At 37.2% G+C, this 25,359-nt stretch overlaps 3 protein-coding genes across 7 annotated transcripts in view; 2 read left to right on the top strand and 1 right to left on the bottom strand.

Moving 5' to 3' along the window:
- DNAJC2 (DnaJ heat shock protein family (Hsp40) member C2) overlaps positions 1 to 14,040 on the top strand; it is a 41,766-nt gene extending 27,726 nt beyond the window's left edge. For 3 of the 4 annotated variants that reach the window (XM_072965178.1, XM_006198494.4, XM_015234479.3), the window contains 12 exons: positions 935 to 1,015; positions 2,027 to 2,092; positions 2,590 to 2,681; positions 2,758 to 2,879; positions 3,302 to 3,451; positions 6,469 to 6,557; positions 6,634 to 6,703; positions 8,135 to 8,319; positions 9,062 to 9,162; positions 9,287 to 9,394; positions 11,949 to 12,103; positions 12,361 to 12,490. In XM_072965178.1, the coding sequence (XP_072821279.1) occupies positions 935 to 1,015; positions 2,027 to 2,092; positions 2,590 to 2,681; positions 2,758 to 2,879; positions 3,302 to 3,451; positions 6,469 to 6,557; positions 6,634 to 6,703; positions 8,135 to 8,319; positions 9,062 to 9,162; positions 9,287 to 9,394; positions 11,949 to 12,103; positions 12,361 to 12,435 (1,294 nt within the window). In that variant the 3' untranslated portion in view covers positions 12,436 to 12,490. Of the gene's footprint in view, positions 1 to 934; positions 1,016 to 2,026; positions 2,093 to 2,589; positions 2,682 to 2,757; positions 2,880 to 3,301; positions 3,452 to 6,468; positions 6,558 to 6,633; positions 6,704 to 8,134; positions 8,320 to 9,061; positions 9,163 to 9,286; positions 9,395 to 11,948; positions 12,104 to 12,360; positions 12,491 to 13,917 lie in introns of those variants that run through there. The other variant, XM_072965179.1, reaches the window with a different exon arrangement.
- Positions 12,382 to 25,359, top strand: part of NAPEPLD (N-acyl phosphatidylethanolamine phospholipase D) — a 91,365-nt gene continuing 78,387 nt past the window's right edge. The window contains exons 1-2 of one of the 2 annotated variants that reach the window (XM_072965184.1): positions 12,382 to 12,418; positions 13,918 to 13,965. The gene's annotated coding sequence lies outside the window, so the exon portion shown is untranslated. Of the gene's footprint in view, positions 12,419 to 13,917; positions 13,966 to 23,483; positions 23,621 to 25,359 lie in introns of those variants that run through there. The other variant, XM_015234461.3, reaches the window with a different exon arrangement.
- PMPCB (peptidase, mitochondrial processing subunit beta) lies at positions 12,698 to 23,550 on the bottom strand. Its single transcript, XM_006198568.3, has 13 exons — positions 23,256 to 23,550; positions 22,054 to 22,194; positions 21,216 to 21,302; positions 20,717 to 20,846; positions 18,836 to 19,034; positions 18,391 to 18,470; positions 16,119 to 16,231; positions 15,175 to 15,318; positions 14,167 to 14,327; positions 13,285 to 13,370; positions 13,114 to 13,202; positions 12,882 to 12,957; positions 12,698 to 12,792 (listed from the first exon to the last, which is right to left on the bottom strand). The coding sequence occupies exons 1-13, from the start codon at positions 23,370 to 23,372 to the stop codon at positions 12,728 to 12,730; spliced, it is 1,488 nt and encodes a 495-aa protein (XP_006198630.1). The 5' UTR covers positions 23,373 to 23,550; the 3' UTR covers positions 12,698 to 12,727.

Raw genomic sequence — 25,359 nt, 5'->3', positions numbered from 1 at the left:
TATTAAATAGCATGTACCAATAATCTACACTTTCTGGTTTCATCTGCATTGGAAACTTTCCTTAGAGTGCGTTCTGGCTGCAAATAATCACCTGGAGAGCTTGAACAGTTCCTGACGCCTGGGTTCTATCTGGGGAGATTGTGATTAAATTGTGATTTTTACTTTTGGTAGTAAATTGTGATTTTAATTTAATTAGTTTGGAATGCCTGTGGGGCTTTTAATGCTCCCAGATGATTCCAATGGGCAGCTAAGTTTGAGAAGCACTTTGATTAGTGGTTTGATGCAGCTTAATATTTCCTCCACCCTTTCTCCTCACATCTGTTTTGTAGTAGTGCTGAAGATGGTAAAAAAAAAAAATGTATTATATTTTTTTGTGGAATGGTTTCATAAATTAAAAAAAAATGGGTCAGTGGCAGTCTTGGGATCCTTTCCCAGATGGTGGGCGAAGTGCTGAACCTACAAGTCTGACTGTTAGGGGAAAGGTGGTGGCGATGAAGGGGTGGAAATCTATTCCCTCTGTGAGTATTAATATTTTTTTAAAAGGCTAGGCCTACAGGTCGCTTCTGTCCTGCCTGTTTAGGATCAGGAGTAAGTGAGCTTGAAAAGGGAAGCTAGAACCTGTTTTTCCTGGCCAACCTGGCAGCTGCTACAGCCCTGTAATTTACAGAATCCTTAACAACCTAGTGATTAGAACACTGTTGCATTGTTTTTTTCCTGCACCCCCATCTCCCCTTGCCCTCTTCTCTTACTGCTTCTACATTGCTCAGCACCACTGCTCATCTCCCAGCTCCATCTCTTCGTCATAGAGAATGTGGGGGAGGGAGATTGCAGGGGATCAGTAAAAACTGTTGTTGTTTTTAGTAAATTAGCTTGTTGAACTTTTATACGAAATGTTTTTGAGTTTTTTTTTCTTTCTTTTTTTTTTATATATCAGGTGGTCAAATAAAAAGAATGTTCCCAAGCTTGGTGATATGAATTCATCATTTGAAGATGTAGATGCATTTTATTCTTTCTGGTAAGTGAATACATTGTTTCTAGGATGTTTTCATTTTTTAAGAGGATAAGTATTCAATAAGTACTTGTTTGACTGTTATAAATTAATTGAGGAATGGGAAAAATCTCAGAACCTTCACTGAACAAAAGCACTCTGTTCAGAAATGAAAAAGGTTTTCACGTAAAGCTATATTATCTCCCATACAATATTTAGGCTTTTATAATTGCTTTTTCAGTCTGTTTTCTATTAATTTGATTTCTAGATATCAAGCACACCATAGTAGTAAAAGATAAAAATTGAGTCATTTGAAGTCAATAAAAAATAAGTTTTCATTTAGCTATCTTTTAAATTACTTGAGTACATGAGGAAGAAGATAGTATTATCTCTATAACTACATCATTAATTTTTAAGAAACACAATATTCAGTGACCATTTTTATACTATATTGCTATATTTTCCTATTGAGTATTTGGTAAATATGAAAACATAAAATCACTATAAAATAAAAGTGACAAAATTCAGCTCTGTCAGTTGTAGTTGCTCTTACCTTCAGAGGATACAAACCAGATAACGTAACCACTACTAGGTTACTTTAAAACTTGACAGACTAGTGGAGGTGAAGGCAGAGGAAACTTGTAACAAGTCCCAGTCAAGAGAGAAACCTAGTATTATGAAGAGATAACAGGGAAGTGGGATTTTGATGTAGGGATGATGAGTATTTTAGACTTTCATACCAAATACAACATAATTTTTAAAAAGAAAACAAAGGAATGTAGTGTTAGTTCAATAACAAAAGAGAGGGGAGGGATGTATTAAACTCACCCACTTGTCATTAGTATTTCTTAAAATTATATGCATTTAACTTAATTTTAAAAGGAAAATTTTTGAGGGGTGGATATAGCTTAGTGGGAGAGTGCATAGTTACCATGCATGAGGTCCTGGGTTCAATCTGCAGTAGCTCGGTTAAAAAATAAATAAAAGGAAGATGTTTTTTCATTTGTTTTGGCTTGATTTTATTTCTGTTTATATTAGGTATAATTTTGATTCTTGGAGAGAATTTTCTTATTTAGATGAAGAAGAAAAAGAAAAAGCAGAATGGTATGTATATGAATAGTTAATAAAGGAAAAATTTATTTAGTTCTTTGGTATTTGTGATGATGTAAAAAATACTACATATATTCTTTTGCGTTTTCTCTTTGTGTATCTGTTTTAAATGAGTTTAACATTTTGAGATCCCATCTCACAAGTTAAGCTAGGTGGCGACGTATCAGTAGTTGGTTACAATATACCTAAGAAATTGCTACGGAATATAATTGTCGAAAAGACCTCAGTTCAGCAAATAGTTTATCTTCTAGTTGCCTAACAAGTTTTATTTTTCATTTTCCGTGTGTGTGTAGGGAAATTCTTTTGACATGAATGTTACCAAAAATTAACCAAAATTAATACTAGATACTATTACCCTTTAACTAACGTTAATAATGACATAGCACTTTAACCTTTCAGACATAATTTGCATATAAATTTATAAGGTATTGTATTTTCCTTCCATACCATCTATAAATAATAGTTTGTTTCCAATATTTTCTATTTTGTAGTCGTGACGAAAGGAGGTGGATTGAAAAGCAGAACAGAGCAACTAGGGCACAAAGGAAAAAAGAAGAAATGAACAGAATAAGGACATTAGTTGGTAAGTATAATGATGGTTTTTAACATTTATTAATTATATGTCAGAAATTCAAAAGATTACCTTTTTTTTCTGATAGATAATGCATATAGCTGTGATCCAAGGATAAAAAAGTTTAAAGAAGAAGAAAAAGCCAAGAAAGAAGCAGAAAAGAAAGCAAAAGCAGAGGCAAAACGAAAGGAGCAAGAAGCTAAAGAAAAAGTAAGATGACATTTGATGAAGTTGGACTTCAAATGTTCATAAAAATCTTCAGTCTTCAGATGTGTTTTAAATACTGTAATCTAGCAGTAGAGAATTAGGTGCTGCTATGAATGAATCATGACTTTTGGTACAGTTGATGGAAGGATCTTCCTTACCAGCAAATTCTTATTGAGCAAAAACACGATGTCAAAAAAATTTCTTTAATACTGTTCTTATTTCTAATATGTCTATTTTACTTCTCTAATAAAATTTTTTAGAACTTTACCATCTGCTTTTCCCAGTTCAGCCTTCAGTCTTTGATAAGTTGATGTTTATCTTTATTTTAATGTGTTATTAAAAGATTGTATTTTTTGAATAAGATTATAGAGCTTTTAGGAATTCTAATTTTCTTACTAAAATGATTTTATTCCCTGTTATTAAAGCAAAGGCAAGCTGAATTAGAAGCTGCTCGGTTAGCAAAAGAGAAGGAAGAAGAGGAAGTTAGACAACAAGCCTTATTGGCAAAGAAGGAAAAAGACATCCAGAAAAAAGCCATTAAGAAGGAAAGGCAAAAACTTCGAAACTCATGCAAGGTACGTCAGACTGTGAACAAGCACTACATAGAAGTAAATCAAGTTGCTGATTAGGCTGCAAAATATTTCTATTATTATGAAATATAATTAAATTATGGTACACATTTATCTCAACATAAATGTTTTTTAATTCACTTTTTAAAAATTTTACACGTGCTTATTCATTGTGTAACTTTTTTTTAAACCATTTTGCCATTTTCAAACCTAAAGAAGAGTTGCTTGCTATTCTAACACTTACTCCATATTTAGTCTCCTTGATTATGTCAGCAGCGTCTTGTTATAGTTGGTTTATTCAAATTAGGGTCTGAATAAGATCAACGCAAAGGCTTTGATTGTATGTCTCCTAATTGTGTCTTTTGCAGGCCCCCTACCATCACCATCTCCTCCACTTCCCCTGCCACCTCTCTTTGTTGGAGAAATCAGATCATTTGTACTGAGAATGTGCCACAGTTTGATTTGGGCTTATTGCTTCCTTAATGATGTAAAATTAATTTTTATCTTAGAAAAAGTTCTTTTAGAAGTTAAACTTGGGTTGTTTTTAAGGATCTAAAAGCTTTCATTTTTAACTAAATAAAGGGGTATCATTTGGTTGAGTACTGCTTGTTTGCATTCAAATACAGTTTTCACTAAAAAATATTGTTTAAAAAACCCCGAGAGTTTTCAAATGTAGCTTTGTCCAAGAGATGGTTTTATATTTTAAACTGGTAAAGTTAGAGGCTAGTACTGCTCCATATCAAATAGCATTGAATGAATAAATTAATGGAATTCCAAGCTGCAGTAGAGATTGCCACAAAGTATTGTGTGCTATACCATTGTAGTTAAATTCAGCAAGTATGTAAATACTTACTGTTTATAGAAAGCTTCTCTTTCATGTGGCTGTCCAGAGGCTCTAGATACTCGTATGTATATTCTAATGTATGCCATCCTAAATTTTCAGTAAATAGAATTGAAATTAACCTGCCCCATCAGCAGGCTTTGAAAAAGGTTTCTTAAAAATACAAGCACAGGATATCTCTTCAGGCTTTTGGTAAGAGGAAAACCTAAATAGGAAAAAGATGAAATATTTCCCTCACGTTTCACCTAGAAAATTATTTTGAAAAGAATACAGTATATCATAGTGGTTTGAGAGTATGGGCTCAGGGCTAGCTGCCCAGATTTGAAGTCATTCTCCACTTCCCATGTCCTGGCTGTGGTCCTCAGGAGTTTACTGCAACCCATTTGTGCGTCAATTTTCTCACCTATACAGTAGTGGAAATAATACCTAGGACTAGAGTTGTGAAGGTTAAATGAGATCATTCACATGTAGTACTTGTTACATTTGGCATAATGAAAACTGAATCAAAAACTCAGGTCAGTTAAGAGAGTCAAAAACCTGAATAATTTTTAGAGATGGTGTGTAAATGAGAGTAAAAGTGCTGGCCTTTGATAACTTTATTGTTCCTTTCCAGCATAAGATCATTTATTCATTCATCAAATATTTAGATGAGCACTTACTGTGAGCCAAGCAGTTATAATCGATTTGGGTATAATGACGACAGTGCTTGCCTTCAAGGAATACACTGGTTAATGATGGAGAATGACAAGTAAACAGGCAATGGAAAGACTTTAAGATGAGAACTAGGACGGGAAGGTACCAAAAATGTGTTCAAGGAAGGCTTTGTGGCTCTAGTAGGATTTAGCCAGGTGAAGCAGTATGTGTCCAGGATTAAAGATGAGAAAGATCAAGGATCGCTGAGAGAGTGCAGAGATCTGGAAAAGTGAGGTTTAATGAGCCAGAGGCAGCCGAAGAGGTAAGGAGGGCCAGTTCTTGAAGGACACTGTATATCTTGCTAGTTTAAATCTGATCCTGAGTCAGTTTTGTTCAGGATGCTGAGAGAACACTAGAGACAGACAAAGAAGGGTCTTTTGCCATAATCCAGATGAGAGCATAGGTCTTGAGCTAGTAGATATGGTGGGAATTGAAGAAAGTTAGGTAGAATGAACCTGTATTAAGGAGATAGGATAGGCTGCTGCCTTTTGGGTATTGATTGTATGTTGGAGGTAGAAGAGGAGGAGTAAGGGTTAATACATGTCCTGGCTTCCTGCATGGATTACTTGCATGGTATTATTGAACGAAATAGAAAACAAAGAGGAAAAGACTTGGGAAAATTGATTTCATTTAGGTCATATTGAGCACATTGAGACACTCGAATGAAGTAGGCAACTCTGGTGTGTAAGTCTGGAGTTAAGGAGTGGGATCATCACAGAGTCACCCACATCTCAATGGCACTAGACACCATGTGAGTAGATGAGATCCCCCAGGAAGAGAGTAGGAGGATGGAGATGGGACCCTCGCCAACACCAGTACTTAAGGTACTGATGGGAGTGACCTGGACAGGTAGGAAGAAAATCAGTAATGCTTTTGGAAGCCTAGGAAAGTGTCAACAGTGAAAGAGGCATTGGAACCTTAGCGCCAGATTGCATGGATTATGGAAACAGAAAATGAAGACTGGGAGATCTAAGTGTCAGCAGCTTAAGAAAGCATGAGAAATACTTTCCAGTTCTTGTCCATCCAGGTACATCACGATGTTCCATTCTAAGCCAAATCTTTAGTTGACAGTTTTTACTGATACTTCCTATTCCTTAGCACACTATCTTTTTCTTTAAATTCACATTTAAAATCTCCAGTAAACTTTATAGTTTGACACATACTAGATAGAACAGGCAGCCTAACAAAGGGATTTTAACTTGTCATTATACAGAATTTCTTGATTCTGTAGGGTTCTATAAGGAATCATCCTTTTATAAAATCCAAAGGTCTTCTGCACCATCACCTTGTTTCTGTTTCGCTCTTCCACCCATTTGGTAATGCTCTGTTACTGCTGGCTGCCCAGGGAGAGCCCTGAGCGGTGCCCTGGGAATATGGTCGGTGGTGACCAGAAGACCAGTACGTTCACCTCAATTTATAATTGTGTTTATGGGTGTATTCTTGAGTGCCAGCAGATATAAGATGAAAGTGTTTGTGTTTATGCTTCTAGACCTGGAATCACTTTTCTGACAATGAGGCAGAACGTGTTAAAATGATGGAAGAAGTGGAAAAACTTTGTGATCGGCTTGAACTAGCAAGGTATGACTATATAGCTGCTGCTGAAGTCTCCTCTTGGGCTTAGGATAAAGTCTCATTCCTTTTTTTTTCCTTTAAGCTTGCAGTGCTTGAATGAAACACTCACATCATCTACAAAAGAAGTAGGAAAGGCTGCTCTGGAAAAACAGGTAATGAAGAACACGTCACTTCTGACGGCGTTTAGCACTTAGCACTTCCAGCTGCGGGAGCTAGGCTTTCTCCTCGGTACTTCCCCGTCTAACAAGCAAGGCACCCCAAGGGCAAAGCACGTCTCATTTCTACTTGTGTTTATTTAAATTGGATTTATGTTTATTTTGTTGTTACCATATATAGTTCGATTTGTGGTGTCTAGCACCTTAATCATAGTTTTTTCAAAGTGATCGTTGGAAAAAAATAACTGTTGACTGTTCCTTGAGCAATTTTTGTAAGATAACATTTAGAACCAGAAGAGATTTTTATTCTGTCTAGTCTACACCTTTTATTTAACAGATGAGGAAACAGACCCAGAAATTCAATTCAGTGCAACAAGTGTTAGTACCTACTATATATATCACTGCGCCCAGGTGATTTGGAGAAATACCTAATGCTGTTGCTGCCACAGAAGAGTTCAGGAATAGTTATCTAAAGAGAAAGTGCCTAAGGACCAAAGATGGAGGGCCCCCAGTCAATGCTGTAGGTTAGACAGGAAGTGCCAACACCAGGTGGGAGCAGCAGGGGAAGGCTCAGTGAAGGGTTTGAGCCAGTTTTGAAGGAAGGACAGTGTTAAAATGAAGGTCAGAAACAGCATGAACCATAAAATACAGGTAGGAGTAGAAAGTTATGGGGAGAAATAGAAGAAGTTGGTTAGGAAGAGTAGAGCCCAATTAGCAGGTTTTTAATACCATGATGACTAGTTTCCATTATGGCAGACCTTTGAGTAGCACAGGGTTAACATTGTACTGTTATCTGGAATTTGCAGGCAGGGTGCATTGGATAGGTAAAAATGACTAGTGTAAGAATCTCACTGGAAAGACTTGGACCATGAGTGATGATGGGAATCACTGAAATCTTTGGGACTTGGTGACTGGTTCTCAGGGATTGAAGTGGGGAAATGAGTCAGATGACTCCAGGATAGCATCTGACCGAAGCAACGTCAAGTAAAGGTTTTTTTCCCCCACTGAAAGTGACTGTAAAGGATAGAACTTTAAGATAAAACAGAGGCCACTTTGCTGTGCTTTTAACCTTTTTGTAGAGAATAAGTCAGGTAATCTGCAAAAGAGTAGGTATGAGCTTTTAAACGGCCTTTTGTGGGTGAATAACCCACTGACTATAGACTTGACAAGTAGTGTCCAAGGCAGATACAAATCACATGATAGGAACACAGGGTAGGTCAGGCCAAGGATGGTTCTTGGTTCCTCAAGCAGAGGAGTAAGGAAAAGCCCAAGTGAAAAAGCTGATTTCTGGTTTTGGGGTTGGCCTGGGAGGAGTGTAGGTCCTTGTCCAGATGAGGTAGAGGGTGGAGAACCAGAGCCGTATCCATAAAGGGAGTGTAGGGTAGCAAAATGCTTTATGTCCTTGACTTACCTATGGTATTTGTGTAGATAGAAGAAATAAATGAGCAAATTAGAAAAGAGAAAGAGGAAGCTGAGGCTCGTATGCGACAAGCATCTAAGAATGCAGAGAAATCAACTGGTGGAGGTGGAAATGGCAGTAAACATTGGTCAGAAGATGATCTGCAATTACTAATTAAAGCTGTGAACCTCTTCCCTGCTGGAACAAATTCAAGGTACTGGTTTTAGTGAAACATCTCTTCAACACATACTGGAGCCTAGGGATAACGCAGACAAGCATCCAGGTAGCAGCACTGGTTACAGCAGAAACTTGCAGAGATAGGTTTGACTCTAGATAAATTCTGTGCCACATTGGAAAGTGTGAAAAATGGAGTGCATTTTGCACTACTAGTCTTATCAGCGTACACCAACATACGTTGTGTACCCATGCACACAGCAGGATGTCATCAGTGTCTCGGAAATTAAGGACCATGAGATCTAAACCTTGACTATCATGCTGGCTTATTCCCTCATGGTTTATACTAGGGAATAGGTTTTGTGTTACGTATTTCTCTTTCAGTCTTAGTCCTTCTTCATTGTTTTCTACCTCAAACTGGAGCTTACTGCAAAGGCTGAGAACTCAGAAGCCTTAAAGATCCAGTTTTCCTCATTGTACAGATGAGGAAACTAACGCTCTGTTTTCAGAATGACTTACCTCCTTAAGTTTGTGTCCAAATAGCAGTATACACAAATGTGTGATTTTATTTGTTGATTTTTACACAGAAATATGTAAGGTTTTGTACAGACTTAAAAATAAGATTATAAACAGTTGATTTAAACATATGAAAAGCAAAAACCATAGTCCAGGCAATAGTAGTAATTAGACCACCAACTTAGAACTAATTTTATAGATGTTATAGCTAACCTTTCTGTTGGTTTATTCCACCCCACCCCTCATTATTGTGTCATTTGCTCTAGATGGGAAGTTATTGCTAATTACATGAACATACATTCTTCTTCTGGAGTTAAGAGAACCGCCAAAGATGTTATTGGCAAAGCAAAGAGTCTTCAAAAACTTGGTGAGTTAGTTTTGTCAAGTCAGTTTCTTAGCTACCTTGAATATGTATTTTAAAAATAATCTTTGCAGTTTAATGAGACTAAATGAGATGATCTGTATTATATTAAAATGTTTTCATTTCTCAGACCCTCATCAAAAAGATGACATAAACAAAAAGGCTTTTGATAAATTTAAAAAAGAACATGGAGTGGTGCCTCAAGCAGACAATGCAACACCTTCAGAACGATTTGAAGGTAATGAAAGTTTGTTTTTCTATGACTAGAAAATGCTGGCCATCTATCTATACTATGTGAGGATATATAAGATCTAGGGTCTATGTTCAGAATGATTGGGAAATAGTGTTTAGGAGGCTGTAAGTGTAAAGCAGGCATTTTCAGGACAGTCAGATTTACTTCACCTCCACTGAGAATTGCAGTTCTTCTGTTTCAGATTTCATAAGACGGGGGCGGGGACTATTTGTTTTGGTCACCAGATTTTCCTAATCAGTATTAAAGGATATTGGGACAGTTGAAATTTGAATAAAGCCTATAAACTAGATAATAGGGTTTTTTTAACCAGTTAATTTCCTGACTTTGAAAAATACACTGTATATAAGAATATGCCATTGTTTTTAAGGAAAAACATACTGATTTAAAAGCAAAGGAGCATCATGTTTACATGGTTTAGAACAAATTGTGTCTGTATATATACATAGAGAATAAGCAAGTATGAGAAAATGTTCTCATTTGGGGAATCTGGGTAGAATATACAGATTCTTTATACTCTTGAAATTATTTCAAAAATTAAAATATCAGTGAGCATTATGGATATGTGTGGAACTTTTGTTCATATATATATATATATATATATATATTTGGGATGTGACCTTTTTTTTCCTTGAGTTGCTGACAAAAGTTTCAAAAAGTTCTCCTTCACTTCATGTGTTTGTGAACCTCCAAACCTTTCTCCCTTAAACTCAGCTAGTCTTGGATGTGCTTTCCAGATGACAGGGCCAAATGTATGTTTGGGATTAACTACTGGTCTTGACTCTTCATGATAACCTATTCCTGTCTTCTTAAGTCCCACTTTTCCTGTATTCTTAGTCTGGTGTATTATCCCAAATTTCCAATTTGAAAATATTAGAAGAGACTTAGAATGCTCTATAAAGAGAAAAAAGTTATTCTGCAATTACAGATTGCAAAATCAGGGATGGGTGACTTTTGTCTAGGCTGGGCATTATTTTTGGCTCTTTTAAGAAAGAAAAGTAACAAAGTAGAAGTTTCAGAACACCTGGAGAGCACTTCTCAAGGGTAGTTCTGCTCCCTTATGCTCTCCACAAGAGTCAGCCACGTTCAAGTATTACTGCAGTATGTACCCTCAGCCTCTTCTTGTGGGACTTGTTTCCACACTGGAGGCAGACACCGACAGCAGACACCGACAGCTGTGCCGCAGCCAGCTGTCTCTCTGGGAGATGGTGATCCTGTTGCGGCAGAAATGATTGGCAGTGATATGGTGCCAGGCCTGACACCTTTACCTTTCATGAATTTAATGAACAGGCCCCTTCTCCCTTCAATTGTACCAGTAAACAGCAAGCTGGCACCATTTTTTGGAATAGTGATTTCTCATAGAAACTTACTTCACGTTTCATTCCTTTTGATACTGTGAAATAATTGGAGAACAAAAAAGATGTCAGTTCCATCTTTTTTCCAAGAGAGAGAAAATGAATGAATTGTATGGTGTTAAATGGGGCTTCAGACCAATAAAAGGAAATTCCACTAAGGGCTTCCTGGAATTTAAAAGCTGACTTCAGAGAAGCTTCTAATCTGTCTTCAAATACAAGTTCTCTGCCTTGTTTTGAGGTGTGTTATTTTTTAACTTGTTCACTGTGTGTGTTAGTGTGTTTTTAATTGGGAAGTAACTTAGATTTCCAGGCTTCACTCTGCCCTCTCACAGGATACAACTTCAGGTGGTGGTCTGACTACTGGCAGGAAAGGTGCCACTGAGCCGTCACACTTGCGTGGTCTGAAATAACTAAGCTGTCAGTACTCCACTCACTGAGAGTAACCAAATCAGCTTTTTAATTTCTTTTAACATGTACTACTTACATCCTTAGGAAGGAATATGTGTTTCTGATAATGTTTGTTTCTGATATGTGTATATGGTGTTCTGTCAAACAAAAGGTTTGGTTTAGTAGAGGTGCATAGCTTAGGTTCTGCAAGGTTTTACTGGATGTGATGACAGTGCCACATTGGAACATGGAATCTGATCTCACCTTCCCCATAGAGTATTTTAAAACCTTAGACACTTGGCTTTTTTGTTAGACTTAATTCTTCCAGTGTAAAACAAGAATGCTTTGCAGAGTCTCATCCAGCTAAAAGTTTTGTAACTGGGAAGTAGCTCTTTTCCCTATCCTATATGGAACTAGATTTATCAGAAATTTTAAATGACTCGTGATTGTGTTTTTGAAACCAACAGTCCAACTGTATAATTTAAAACTGATTTTTAAAAATCTGGTGAGTATAACCTTAGGCTGTAAGACCAGTAATATAAGGTATGTATTTCCTTTTGTGCTTAAAAGTCTGAGATATTTTTCTGGGATGTGAGCTATCTAAAGTTTTTTCCCTCATTAATACTTAGAGGTATGTATGTTTGTCTAATCTCAAAGTCTGTTCAAAATTACGTATCACAGATTCAAATGGGCACTTACCAAGATACCTGTGCACCAAAAGACTCATCTGGGAAGGTGTTCCAAGACAGTTTTCTATCAACAATGATAAAATTTTTCAAATAAAATTTTTTCTTAAACAGGTCCATGCACAGATTTCACCCCTTGGACAACAGAAGAACAGAAGCTTTTGGAACAAGCTTTGAAAACATACCCAGTAAATACACCTGAAAGATGGGAAAAAATAGCAGAAGCAGTGCCTGGCAGGACAAAGAAGGACTGCATGAAACGATATAAGGTGATAGTTTAGTTCATATATTCCATTATCTTTAAGTTATGTTTTTGTGCTTATCTCAATACCACAGTAGTCGTGGACCAGTATTAAAAAGAAATGACCAACCTTAGAAATTTTCTAGCTTGAGCAGTTAGTAAAAATCATGCTTTTCAGTACAGATGTATCCAATTTGGATGTTTTGTATATTTCTACCAAACATTAGAAATGTCTACAAATTCTGACAACTTCTTAGTTTAAATAGCATCTTTCTCCCTTCATAGGAACTTGTGGAGATGGTAAAAGCCAAGAAAGCTGCTCAAGAGCAAGTGCTGAATGCAGGTAGAGCCAAGAAATGACTCATGACAGTCTTTGTTGTGTGTGCATTTTTATAATAAAATTGAAAATACTGTACAAATGTTCATTCTTAAAATTATACTTACAGTGATAATTTGAAAAAGTGTGTTGTTCCAATATAATTTTTTAGAGCACAAAGATCTACCATTCAACATGGTGGTCTTATCCTTTCAAAGTCTGACACAGTATTTCATATTTACTAGTATATATGTTCATTTTTTTTTTTGTAGGACTCACAGGTCTCTGGTAAGTCTTATAAGTATATATGTTCAAAATATTTTTATTAGAAGCATTTTAATCACGAAGCCAGCACATGTTACTGCGAATCTGGTTAAAATCTGGTAGCTGCTCAATGGGACCTAAGGATTAAAAGAAAAGACAGTTAAAACTGAAGAGAAGAAAAGTACTTAGCTAACTTTCTGCACAGGGGAAATAGAGCCAGGCTTACCAACAGCAGCAACAGCTGGACTCTTATCATAAATATATTTGGTACACACTTCTCGAATTGTCTCAGCATTTATAGCCTGAGATAGAGAAGACAGAAGCATTCAGAGCTTTTTGTGGTAGTACAGATAATCTATACCTGAAATGTTTTAGTGCTAAAGCAAGATACATATTTTCAGCTTTTGTTAACATGGATCATTTCACTCAAGACCCAGTAGTGTCTAAGGACTACTTACATCAATTCTTGCTTCAAGCTCAGGGATGGGAATTCTTCTATTATAGCATAACATCTGCCTACCAATATCTTCACAGATGGGGGTGGAACCTGTTTTAAAATGAAGGGAAAACTAAGTACTGGAACATAGAGTAACCAAATGAAAATAGGACTTATGTCCTTATCCTTTTACCATCAAGCTGCAGCAACATGTTTGTTTTCAGAAGATTTTTGGCTCGTGCAACTTCACTTTCAGTGACACTGGTACACAGCCGCATCCTAAAAATCATTTGGAAAAATCAAATGTCAAGTAGTTTGAAAATGTTATGTGTTTTAGGAGCTAATGGCCTAAAGAAAAAAAGGATGCTGTATTCTACGTACTACACCACAATGTACAAGTCATTATGATTTTAATTTAGTAAAAAGTTGAAATTACTAATCTCAACAGTTAAGCAAAAGCTAAAATATTACTGATTATTTCCTTGGGATTGCTAATTTCTTGAAAACAAATGGTTAGCAGAGACAGAATATAAAGATATTTTGAGAAATGCTGTATTTTGAGAATTCACAAACCCCATCTGTTAGGATCTGACTTGCTAGGATGTAGTTCAGTGGGTCAGTCACTGGTTTCTGAAAAGAATCCAGGTGAGTCTAACTTAAACCTAATAATTAAATCTGCACCCTGAGTAGATTTAGGGAGATGTAAGCCATTTAAGAATGGTGTAGGAAAGGGACCAGAGCTAAATAAGTTTTCCAAGAAGCCATGGGCTTTTCTGCCTCTGTACCTTACTAGTTTTGACTAAAACACCACATTTTTTTCTTTTAGCAATGGCAACTTCAGATTCATTTTCGTAACATGGCCTTTCCAAGCCAGGTAACTTTTAAAGTTATTTTCTAAAATTCAAGTTGGTGTTTAAACATCTGTGATCTTTAAAAACATGGCAACTACTGCTACTGGTTTAGTCTTTTGATAAAATGCTAACTAACACCACCATAAAAAATAATCACCATCAACAGTGTAAAGAGAACTAGTCTAAAAGGTGAATTCTAAGCAAGATTTAAGTTATTTTCTTACCATTCTTTCTGAACAACAAACAGCATGTCTGCTACAGTGGCTGGTTCACAAACCATATAGATTCCCCATAATCCTGTATCTGTGTAAGAAGTGTTGAAAGACTGGAAGCTATGGCAGAGGTTGCCATGACAGGTGAGCTGGGCCAGCTTGCTGGATAAATTCTGTAGGGAAAGAAAATTGTCCAAGAGAACTGTAGACATACATGTCCACGTTACCAGAAAGAAAAAAATATGTGAAAGCAGTGACTGCTCTAAGCTGAATATCTCAGTTTTATCCAGCAATATCTCAATAATAAAGCTAAAATTCAGTGAAACCAAGAATTATAGTTATTTCAGCAGCCCAATGCATCATTTCCAGAGAAATTCATAATGTTAAAATAGTGAATCCTTGAATTAATATAGTAGCTGTACCCACTTCTAAAATAATACATTAGTATTATCAACCTAATTTGTAGGGCTTTTGGCTGTTTGCTTAAAGATTTGAAATTATAATGCATGTGAAGCCTAAGATACTTATAAGAAATGTATTTTTTTCAAAATCTTTGAATACAAGTATATATATATATATATATATATATATATATACATATTCTAAAGTAATTTCAGGTGTACAGGATAGCTAACAAAAATAGTACAAAAGTCCCTTTTTTCAAATTCCTTAACGACTGTTATTTTACCACTTTTTTTGCTTTATCATTTCACATATTTCTCAACTGTTTGACAGTATGATGCGGATATGCTTTTTACCCCTGAATACTTTTTAGCATGCACTTCTGAAAAAAACAAAGAAATTAATCTCAGTACAATTACTAAAATTAGGATATTAACTTTGATATAGTACTATTAATGAATTTATCTACTCTTACTCAAATTTTGCCAGTATGACCAAAAAATTTTTTTTCCTTGCCCAAGATGCAATCCAGGATCAGTTTATATTTTAAATCAAAATTCATAGTACAGAGTCCTATTTTCTCATTTGTTATGGACAATTACTTTTAAAATCATTTACCATTCCTCCTCCAAAAGAGCGATCCCAGTTGCCAATCAGTGTGTTTGCAACCATGAGACAGATTGTATCTGGATGTGCCCAACCAACAGCTTCAACAGCTATTGCAAGGTGTGCCAAAGGCATCTTGTCATCTCTCACTCGAATCTAGGTAAGATAAAGAATACAGAGCTCTAGGTAAGATCACCACTGTATGACATACTTAACAAGAAACAAATTCACCAGTCCCATTAATTGCAAAGTTAAAATGCTCACTATGATTCTCTTTTTGTTTTTTAAACATGAGGCCTCATTACATTGTATTCTCTAATGTAGAAGAATTTCACCAAAAAAATCTCCAACTGAAGTAGTACAGACACAGCAATCAGATAATTACCTGGTCAAAAAGGACTGCATTATTTCACTGGCAGAAATACTCTTTTGTCAGTCTGAATTTTTCTACTTAAACTTAAGCTAGTCTTGACATAACAGGTTTATTTCTGAACTGCCAGTGCTACAGTCCTATGCAACTGCCAGCATCAAACTTCCTTCCACATAGTACTCTATAAGCACCATCCCTAATGAGGCTTAAAGATACAGCTGACAAGCAGCAGATTTTCTACAAGTTCTGGCTTTAACCGCTACCCCCTACTGAACTTAGCTGGGGTGTTTTTAAAATAAAGATTACTTTTACACCTTACAACAGAAAACTGGGCATAGTGTCAATGAAAAAAGCACAAAAAGACCAAATTGTAATACTGGCCTTAAAAGCCTTACTTAGAAAAGAAAAACAGGTGGTTAAATATATGGAAAAGGAAGGCGTACAAAGCAGTTGAGTCTGTCCTCAGTTTAAGCCTTTGGTTTCTAATATTTTGCTTCTGTTAGACGTGCACATTTTGTACCCTCATTCATACATACAACATGAGAAACCCAAAGGGTTAAATACTAGCTAAGGAGGCTTGTCATACCTCACTTCCTGTGAATTTGCAGGGAGGCAGAGCTGGTATTTCTCCTTGGTGTGTGGACAAAGAGTCACCAAAATGAAACTTTGCTAACTCAAGCAGTTCATCATGGGAAACTCCTAAATTGAAGGAAAATACTTCATATCTCGTAGAAGCACAATGTAGAGCACACAGCAAACTGCAAGTACTTTGGTTTACGAGCTCAGCTGGTATAATGTGATACCAGTTACACACAGCCTGCCTGCCCTCAGAGCCACTGAAGAGGAAGCTCACACAGCACACTTTTTCCCTGGTGTTTCAAGGATGAGGGTTGCACAGCTTTCTCATTACATCAGTTTGTGTCAGCACACCAATGGATTCACAGAGAAGAAGAATAAGATAGCTTGAAAATACCATTTTTTCATACAAAATTATTATAGTAAAAGTCCTAGAATGCAAAATGGCAAAAAGTCACTTTTCAATTAATTTCTTTTAAAGTAGAAAAGAATATGGGCTCTATACAGCAAAGCGAACGAAGCGTATCTTGTATCAGAATTCAGAACAAAATAACTTCATATAAATTTCTGAATAAATCTATAGCTACCCAAACACTATTTGCCACCCAAAACTTAAGAATTAGATTGTATATCCCTTAGTATCCAAAGAGGGACCCAAACAGATTCAGTCAAAGATTCTTACACAACTTAAAAGATTGAATTTTGGCATGTACAAGTGCCAAATATCACAAGATTTTTTTTTGAATGAAATGTTCCATTGGAATATAAAAGCACAAGTTACACCCATATTTTCCAAACGAATCTGTGGACTAAAATAAGACAGTAAATGACTGTATGTTGTTTCCATAATCAATATGTAAGGGAGCCACCTTGGATATCAATCCAGAGGGTGACAAAAACAACAGGAAGACCCTGGTGGTACAAGAGGACAAGCAGAGAGAAAAACTACGAACACACAGTTCTCAGCACCTGAAAACCACTTCCACTGTCTTGCTACCTTCACCAATAGCCCTCCTGCTTAGATGTTCCAGATACTCAGCCCTTGCTCCAACATGACCTCTACTTCTGCCCAAAAGGCAGTGGAGCCCCAGTTTTTTTTTAAATGAAGCTAGATCTGGCCTATTTTACTGATTTAAGATGCCACTGTTTATAAGACACATCATCACTTATGTACCAATAAGACAAAATACTAATTAATCTAAGGCTATTAATTAATTGTAAGATATCCCAACTCTGGTGATGTCCAGATGAACCCATGAGCTATGATAAAACTTGCTGTGTCCATATGCCACCAACAATGGCAGAGACATCCCAAACAGCTTGGTGGTTGAGGCACCATCTAACAGTCTTCCTATTTCCAAGGCAGTTTCAAATGTTGAAGCCCAGTCAGGACCAGCCATTTTAGAAATAATGTTACTAAGTCAAGAGAATTTCAGAGCACACTGTCTGCCATACAAAGGTAACATGACTGAGCTGAGAGCCACAATAACATGTTTGACATGCTTAACCCTCATTTTCACCTTCTCCATTATTCTCAAGAATGAGCTCAAAGTCTACCCAGGGCAACTAGAATTTCAATTTATTGTCATTTCTAAAGAGAGAAAAATTAAATTTACACAAAAGAACATTCCATGTAGCTTCCCTTTATACCCTAAAAAAAGAGGAAAAAAAAAAACTAGAAACCAGTAAAATGTACTGTTTGCCTAAATTCAGACTGTCAAGAAATCTAGCAGAATCTAACATGAATTTTCTTTCATTCACTGGCTTCAAACATGTCCCCAAAGAAGCCTTGTCCTGATGCCACTTGCAAACTCCAATTCCCATTAAACATTCTCATGGCCTCCTACATACTTCCCCTTCCCAGTACTTAGCGAATCTGCTAAATGAATGGACAAATCAAGGAATGAATGAACAACCTGCCCATTCCATGCCTGACCAAGGATGAAGCTGGTTCTCAAGAAATAGGTTAAAATCTCAAGAGATTCCCAAACTGTAGAACACTATCTTCCAAATGTCATTATCTCCCACTTCACTCATTTGCCCTTTTCTTGCAAGTAAACTCCATTATGTATGTACACTTACGTACTGGATCCGTAAGTTTTCCTATTAAAAAACTTTTTACACAGAGGAAAAGTCTGGTTCCAGTGCTCCGCATTCCCCTTATATAGCACATTAAACAATTTGCTCTGTAAATAAAAATTCTTAAGACATCTCCCAACAGGATCAAACTGATAAGCACATCACTCTGTCTTTAAAAGTCATGGAAATTTAAATCGACTAACCTCCTGCAGCAGCAAGTACTATTCTTGGCCCCTTATAATGTGTTGTTATATAATCCACTAAGTCCTTGCGATTTATAGATCTGTAAATGGGAGTAAGAAGAGCAATATTAAAAGGAAATTTAAAAGCACAGATCTTCACATAATATACCTGATATTAAATTAGACCTTAAAGATATCCTAAGTTAAATGCTGTCAGAAATAGGATATATGTTAAAAGTATCAAAGAATTTCAACATTTTTATATGAAGAAAAAGATTTAATACCACCACTTGTTTATTCCAGAAATAGCTGAGCTGAACACCTGCGAGTCAGGTGGGGCTAAAACGTTAAGTACAATTTCATTCAGATTACCAGGGGTAAACAATTATTTTTGAAACATTTTTTGAATGTGAAATTTTCACAATTCAAAATTTTTCTCAAAAAGAAATCTGAGAATTATACCTACTTGATATTTTCAGTTGGTCCCAAAATTGTCCGTCCCAGTGCAGTATTTTGATAAGCTGTGGCATGAAGATAATCAAAAACAACTTCTTGTAAATTGGTTTCAACTTCCTGCATTTCTCTAAGGATTACTCCACGTTCACGTTCAATCTCTGCTTCTCCCAGTGTGCTGTTCTGTATTATATCAGCAAGAATTTCTACAGCTAATTGAAAATACAACATAAGAAACACTAAGAATCTTAATTTTTGCTATTAACATTTATTAAACTAGCATCAGAAACCATGATAGTGACCATCACTCAATACTGACTGAATGATTAAACTGGGAAAAAATATTTGATATACATAAAAGGACAAAATTAAAATAAAAATATAAACTCCTGCGGTATAAAACAGCTTGGGGAAAATTCCTAAATGTGCCAGAAGTCCCCACAACACTTGTAATTACTCTGCCTACAACCGCTTCCAAAATGCCATGGACATCTACATATGCACAACTATATTGTTATCTATGAAAATTACAAAATAGAAAGTTATCTAGTCAGAACACATAGGTATGCATTTGCAGCAACATGAATGGATCTAGAGATTATCAAACTACGTGAAGTGAGCCAAGAGAAAGACAAATGCCATACATCACACGTGGAATCAAAAAAAAATGTCACAAATGAACTTATTTACAAAACAGAAACAGACTCACATAGAAAATAAACTTCTGGTTAACAGCGGGAAAGGGAGAAGGGATAAATTAGGAGTTTGGGACATGAAGATACTAACTACTATATTTAAAATAGATAAACAAGTTCCTACTATATAGCACAGGGAACTATATTCAGGATATTGTAGTAACCCATAATGAAAAAGAATACACACACACACACACACACACACGTGTGTATAACTGAATCACTATACTGTACAGAGACTAACACAACATTGTAAATCAACTATATTTTAAAAAAAAAATTTAGGTATGTACAGTGAGTCCACATCACCCAAGTATTTACTACACACAGCAATAAGGCCACTACATAAAGTAGCCAAGAATCCTAATCTAAAATACACCCCTAATGAACCACTTAGAGGATTAGTGTCCTCTCAAGTATCTTTCCCCACTTAACTTAATCCCAGTGTCTATTCCCATCCATCTGATCAGTGTTGGCTAGATTCTTACTATTAGCAAAGTCACTGATAAATGATGGTCCAGTAGCGCTGGAGCAGTTGACATGTGAAGAAAAGGACAGGTACCCCAAAACAGGGTACCTGTGATTATCAAAGGATTAAAAGTGACCCTTGGGAAAATGGGGGGTTTTTTGTTTGGTTTTTTTTTTTTTTTCAGTTTAAATAAATTAAATTTTGAAAAAATAAAATTGATAGGAAAGAAGGTAAGAAAGAAGTGTACTCCAGGATGAGGAACCAGAATGTGCAAGTGCTATAAAGAAGCAAGTTAAGTTCTGTTTAAAAAACAAAACAAAAAACCCAATAGTTAGTAGATATAAAATCTGTTCTAGCTTGTAGAAATAAAAAAAAAAAAATTCAGATAACAGGATAGAGAAAAAACCAAACCAGAACACAGTAGGCAGTAAAATTAAAATAATAAAAAGTTAAAAATGATTCACTACACAGGTATGATGCAGGAGGAAGTAATATCTGAATCAAGTGTCAGGGCCTGGTTTGCACAAGTCTTTCAGCCTGTAAGTATTTGGTATCATTTGTCAAATATTGGGAAAAATAATAAAAATAGGTGCCCCCTCACCCAGAGTTTAGTTCATTTTTTCACATTTCTGGGGGTTATTCTTTCTCAACAGACATAATGGAAACAGTACTAAATTATTTCTGAACTTCTGTGAAAATTACAAATCTGCCGTATATATAATAACAATACCTCTTGGCAAATCTTTAGAGAATGCTTTGGCATAATATACAGTCTGCTCTCTGGAGGTATAGGCATTGAGATGAGCACCCATGTTTTCAATCTCAAGTTCCAGATCTAATTGGGATCTCTTTTTGGTGCCCTGCAATAAAGGAGGAACAAAAATTATATCTTCCTTTAATCCTCATCTATTCTAAACACCTCAGACAATGAATATGAGGACATAAGCTTATGTTCATAAAGGACCAAATCTGATTTCTAAAGTATATCAGGCTTCAGAAACAGTGGTATACTTTCAGATGACCCTCACATCCCAAAAGAAAATCCTTGTTTCAACTCTACAGAGCAATTATTAGTAATTATTTCAGATAATTATCCTGAAAAAAAGATTAAAAAATAATAATTAAAAAATGCCATACTATTGAAGTAGTTCTCCTTGCTTTAGAACGAGATTTGGTACTTACTTTTTAAAATGCATTTTCTTTAACTAGTAGTAAGTCTTGTAACTTGCCTTGAAAGCCATATGCTCCAGAAAGTGAGCTGTTCCATTATTCTTCTCATTTTCGTATCGACTTCCAGCATCAATCCAGAGCCCAACCTGAATGCATCAATGAACAATCAAGTAAAACACCATTTTATTTCTTTTCGGGGGAATCGGGTAGAGGTAGGGGTCACTCTCCTTCCCTTTTCTGCAAATGATTTCCAGTCTTAACATTCAAGTATTCTTGACTTGAGTAAATTGACAGCTTCTTCCTATGAACTAATTTAGAAATTAGTTCACCCAGGCTACTGCTGAGTGTTACAGACACCTACTTGCCAGCTTCACTGAGGACCCAGATTCCTAGTCCAACATGTTACTACAGTCAATTAGCGAGGAAATTAAAGAACATCAGAGACTGTCAGAAAATCTAGGTTCAAATACTGGCTGTGTCACGCATTTGCTGTGCCACCTTGGGCAAAACCATTTAACATCTCTGAATTTGTTTTTCAATTGTAAAATGGGTGTGATCCCTGCTAAAAAGAACTATTTTAAACATCAAATAAGACTATATATGTTAAAGAAAATACCTGGCACAGAACAGTCCAGCAAAGATACCTCTCTCAGTATTAGCAACACTAATAACAATACACGATACAGAAGGCTACAAGAACCGGATGTAGATGCTTAAGGCACACATGCACCAGGTATGGAAATACCAAGGAAGAGATTCACAAGTGAGAGTCACCCGTCAAGGCAAAATAACTGCCACTACTTTCAATCACCTGCCAACTAACTGAAAAGCTTAAATGAAAACCAACAATTTGCTGTCTCCTAATGAGGGGTCAGACTGGTTGCCCAAGTTACTTACTGTGCACGTTGAGAGCCCAGAGTCTTCAGAGGCCACTCTGAGTCCGTTCTCCAAACGGGTTACTCGTGTTTCAGGAACATTCAGAACAACTTGTGTAGCAGCCTGTGTACTTCTCAATCTGTTCCCTCCAAGATATAATGACTGATTGGAGGTGAAGGGAAGAAGCAGAACACATCACTACCCTGACATGAAATGTTGATTAGAAAACCAAATCTATCGAGATTCTTTCTATAAAGTACTCTTTCCTCCTTAACTTTTATTATTCCACTGGATCCACCCCTTTGCCTGGCCTAGGAACATTCCCCAACCAATCACTCTACTAAAGCCGACAACATGCCTAAAAATATGCCATTTCCTTAAGGAAAATGAACAGTTATTATTATCCAGGGAGAAGCTGCTTTCAATACTTCTCCTAGAAATCTTTAATATTCACTACAAAGGGAACAAGCAGAGTTGGGGAAAGCCAAACGAAAGGAAAATACAAAAATACCTATAGATAACGTAGAAATGATTAAGGTTTCCAGTATTCAAGAAAAGCAGAAAGTTTTGAAAAAGGCAGAAAAAGACAGGAAGAAGGACAGATACTTAGGATATACTCTGGCTGACTGATTTGTTGACTCTGGACTATTCGCCCATCCGTAGTTTTTCTTCTACTTTATACGTATGTTAAAAGTCCCACAAACGCGAGAAAGCTAGAGTCCTCAGGGTAAAACCACATAAGACAACCTTTTCCTTTAGCTACCTCGGGGTTCGCAGGAAGTAGAGCTGAGGATGAATTCATGACGCTCAGTTTTAGGCAGAAACAAAACTCGGGCTGGATGGGCAGTAACCGTCTTATTTCTTAATTTCCCCCAATTTGCCACCACTGAGATTTTAGTAATCAACACGCAATCTTTATAATGAGTCCTAAGTAACTGGAGGAGGGGGCCACTAACCAGGGTCATTCCACCACGTCACTGGCAGATCACGCGCTGCGGGTGACCAAAGCCAGCCCACCCCGGCGGGAGATAAGTGTCCCCGACCGCCGGATACCCCGCGGCTCGCGGATAAGAAGCCCAGACCCGTCGCTCGGGGTGTAAGACGCCGACGTCCGTGGCCGGGCCGGGCGCCGGTGACTCAGGGTCGCCGCGCGGAGTCAGACAGAAAAGGCCCAGCCTGGCCTGGTCCCGCGCGGCAACCCAGACAAGTAGGGGGAAACTCACCCGCCCAGCACTGCCTCCGACCAGGAGCCTCTCGGTGAAACCCCAAAGCCGCCGCCGCGCCGCGGGCAACAGCAGTGATCGAGCGGCCGCAACCGCGGCGGCCGCCGCCGCCGCCATCTCCTCTCCGGCAGGTTTGAAGGATGTGCTTCCGGGGTCGTGACCCGAGGTCGCAGACGAGAGGGCACGCCCCACCTAGAGGCGACGACGGGGATGCCACTCTAAGCGGTTGTGGAAGGAGTCGACCTGGACAAGTGGGAAGCCGGCTACCCTAAATAACACGGATTAGTGAGTCTGAAGAAGCCCCTGAATTAGCAGTTACTTCGGTCGCCTACGACGTGCACCGCACAAATGTAGAGGAGTCAAAGGTAACCTGGTGCCACATATTATCCCATTTGTGACAGAAATTATTTGGAAAAAGTGGTATAAGATCCATAACTCACTGTTCTTAGAGGAAGCATCCAGTGGGAGAGACGTGCGCGCGCGGAGAGGGGAGGGAAGCAAGTATCACTGTTGACCCCCGTTCTCTCACACCTTACAGTCTGGCTCATTCCATCCCACAGAAATTGTTCTTGGTGAAGCCACTAATTGTTGAAAGATGGTTACTTCACAGACCTTATCTTACAGTCCTATTGGCTGAATTTGACACGGCAAGTCTCAGTGAAATTTTTTTCTTCAGTATATCTTAGAGCTCGTCCTCCTCTTCATAGTCCCTTTTTCTTCACCTTCTTGGACAGCTCTTTATTCACAGATCTCTTAGTAAAACTAAAATTAGCAAGCACTGTTCCATGGTGCCATCCTTATGCTCATTTTACAGATGTAGAAACTGAGGTAAAGTACTTTGCCCGAGGTCAGGATACTTTAATAACAGGCTGTCTGGCTCCAAAGTCTTTGCCCTTACATACCACACTATTTTCCCCTAAAAGTTAGTGTTCCCCGGAATTCTGGAGGGCCTGGGCCTCTTCGACTGCAGACTCACCCTGAGGATTTCCGCTTTCACCTGAGGACTTTGCTGTCCACCCAACCAGGCCTTTCTCCTGAGCTGCAGGCACACTTAACCACTCAGTGACTACACAGCTACGCTTGAATATCCCATTGGCAACTTGATATCAGTTTGTCCAAAATGCACTTCCCTCTTGTCCTAAGTCTCTTCCTGTATATTCAATTCAAAATAGCCAGTGTTACCTCCATTCACCAGACATCCAAACGAGAAACCTGAATTTCCTCCTCAGCTCCTCCTTTTTTCCACTCTCAATATCCAATTGATACACCCCTTTCCTGCCTCTTGAGTCTGCTCCAGCCCCACAGTCATAGTTTTTTGCCCAAGGGATCTTTTTAGAATGCAACTTTTTAGCATGGCAGTCCCATTATATCTTATTTTTTTAAAAAAAGACTCCAAATCCCACCATCTAAAAATTATCACCATTAACATTAGGGTACATTCCAGGCCTCTTTCTCTGCACATAAATGACTAGAAAGGTAGAATTGATAGATGCTTGAATGGATAGATAGCTATACTGATTGAATAGTTAATGGATATTCTTTAAGAGAATGGGATGATACAATAAATGCTATATTTATTAAATAGCTCAAGTCAAAAATAGTAATAACATCATATGCTGATGAGGATGCAAAGAAACGAGATCTCTCCTACATTGCTGGTGGGAATCTAAAATTCCAGAGTGATACAATCACACTGAAAAATAGTTTGACAGGTTTAAAAAAATTAAATATGCGCTTACCGTACAACCTGGTGATTGTACTCATGGGCATTTATTCCAGAGAGGTGAAAATATCTACATGAATATTAACAACAACTTTATATTCACGATAGCAAAAAACTGGAAACAATCCAAATGTCCTTCAGTAGGTAAGTGGTTAAACCAACTGTGGTGCATCCATACTATGAAATACTACTCAGCACTAGAAAGGAATGAACTCTTTTTTTTTTTAACATTTTTTATTGAGTTATAGTCATTTTACAATGTTGTGTCAAATTCCAGTGTAGATCACAATTTTGCAGTTATACGTGAACATACATATATTCATTGTCACATTTTTATTTTGCTGTGAGTGAACATTTTTTTTAATGAAACTAGTTTATTTA

This window comes from Vicugna pacos, chromosome 7 (genome assembly GCF_048564905.1).
Source record: "Vicugna pacos chromosome 7, VicPac4, whole genome shotgun sequence".
NCBI classification, from domain to species: Eukaryota; Metazoa; Chordata; class Mammalia; order Artiodactyla; family Camelidae; genus Vicugna; species Vicugna pacos.
The sequence above is the reverse complement of the archived record's forward strand: the minus strand, read 5'-3'. Positions and strand labels throughout refer to the sequence as shown.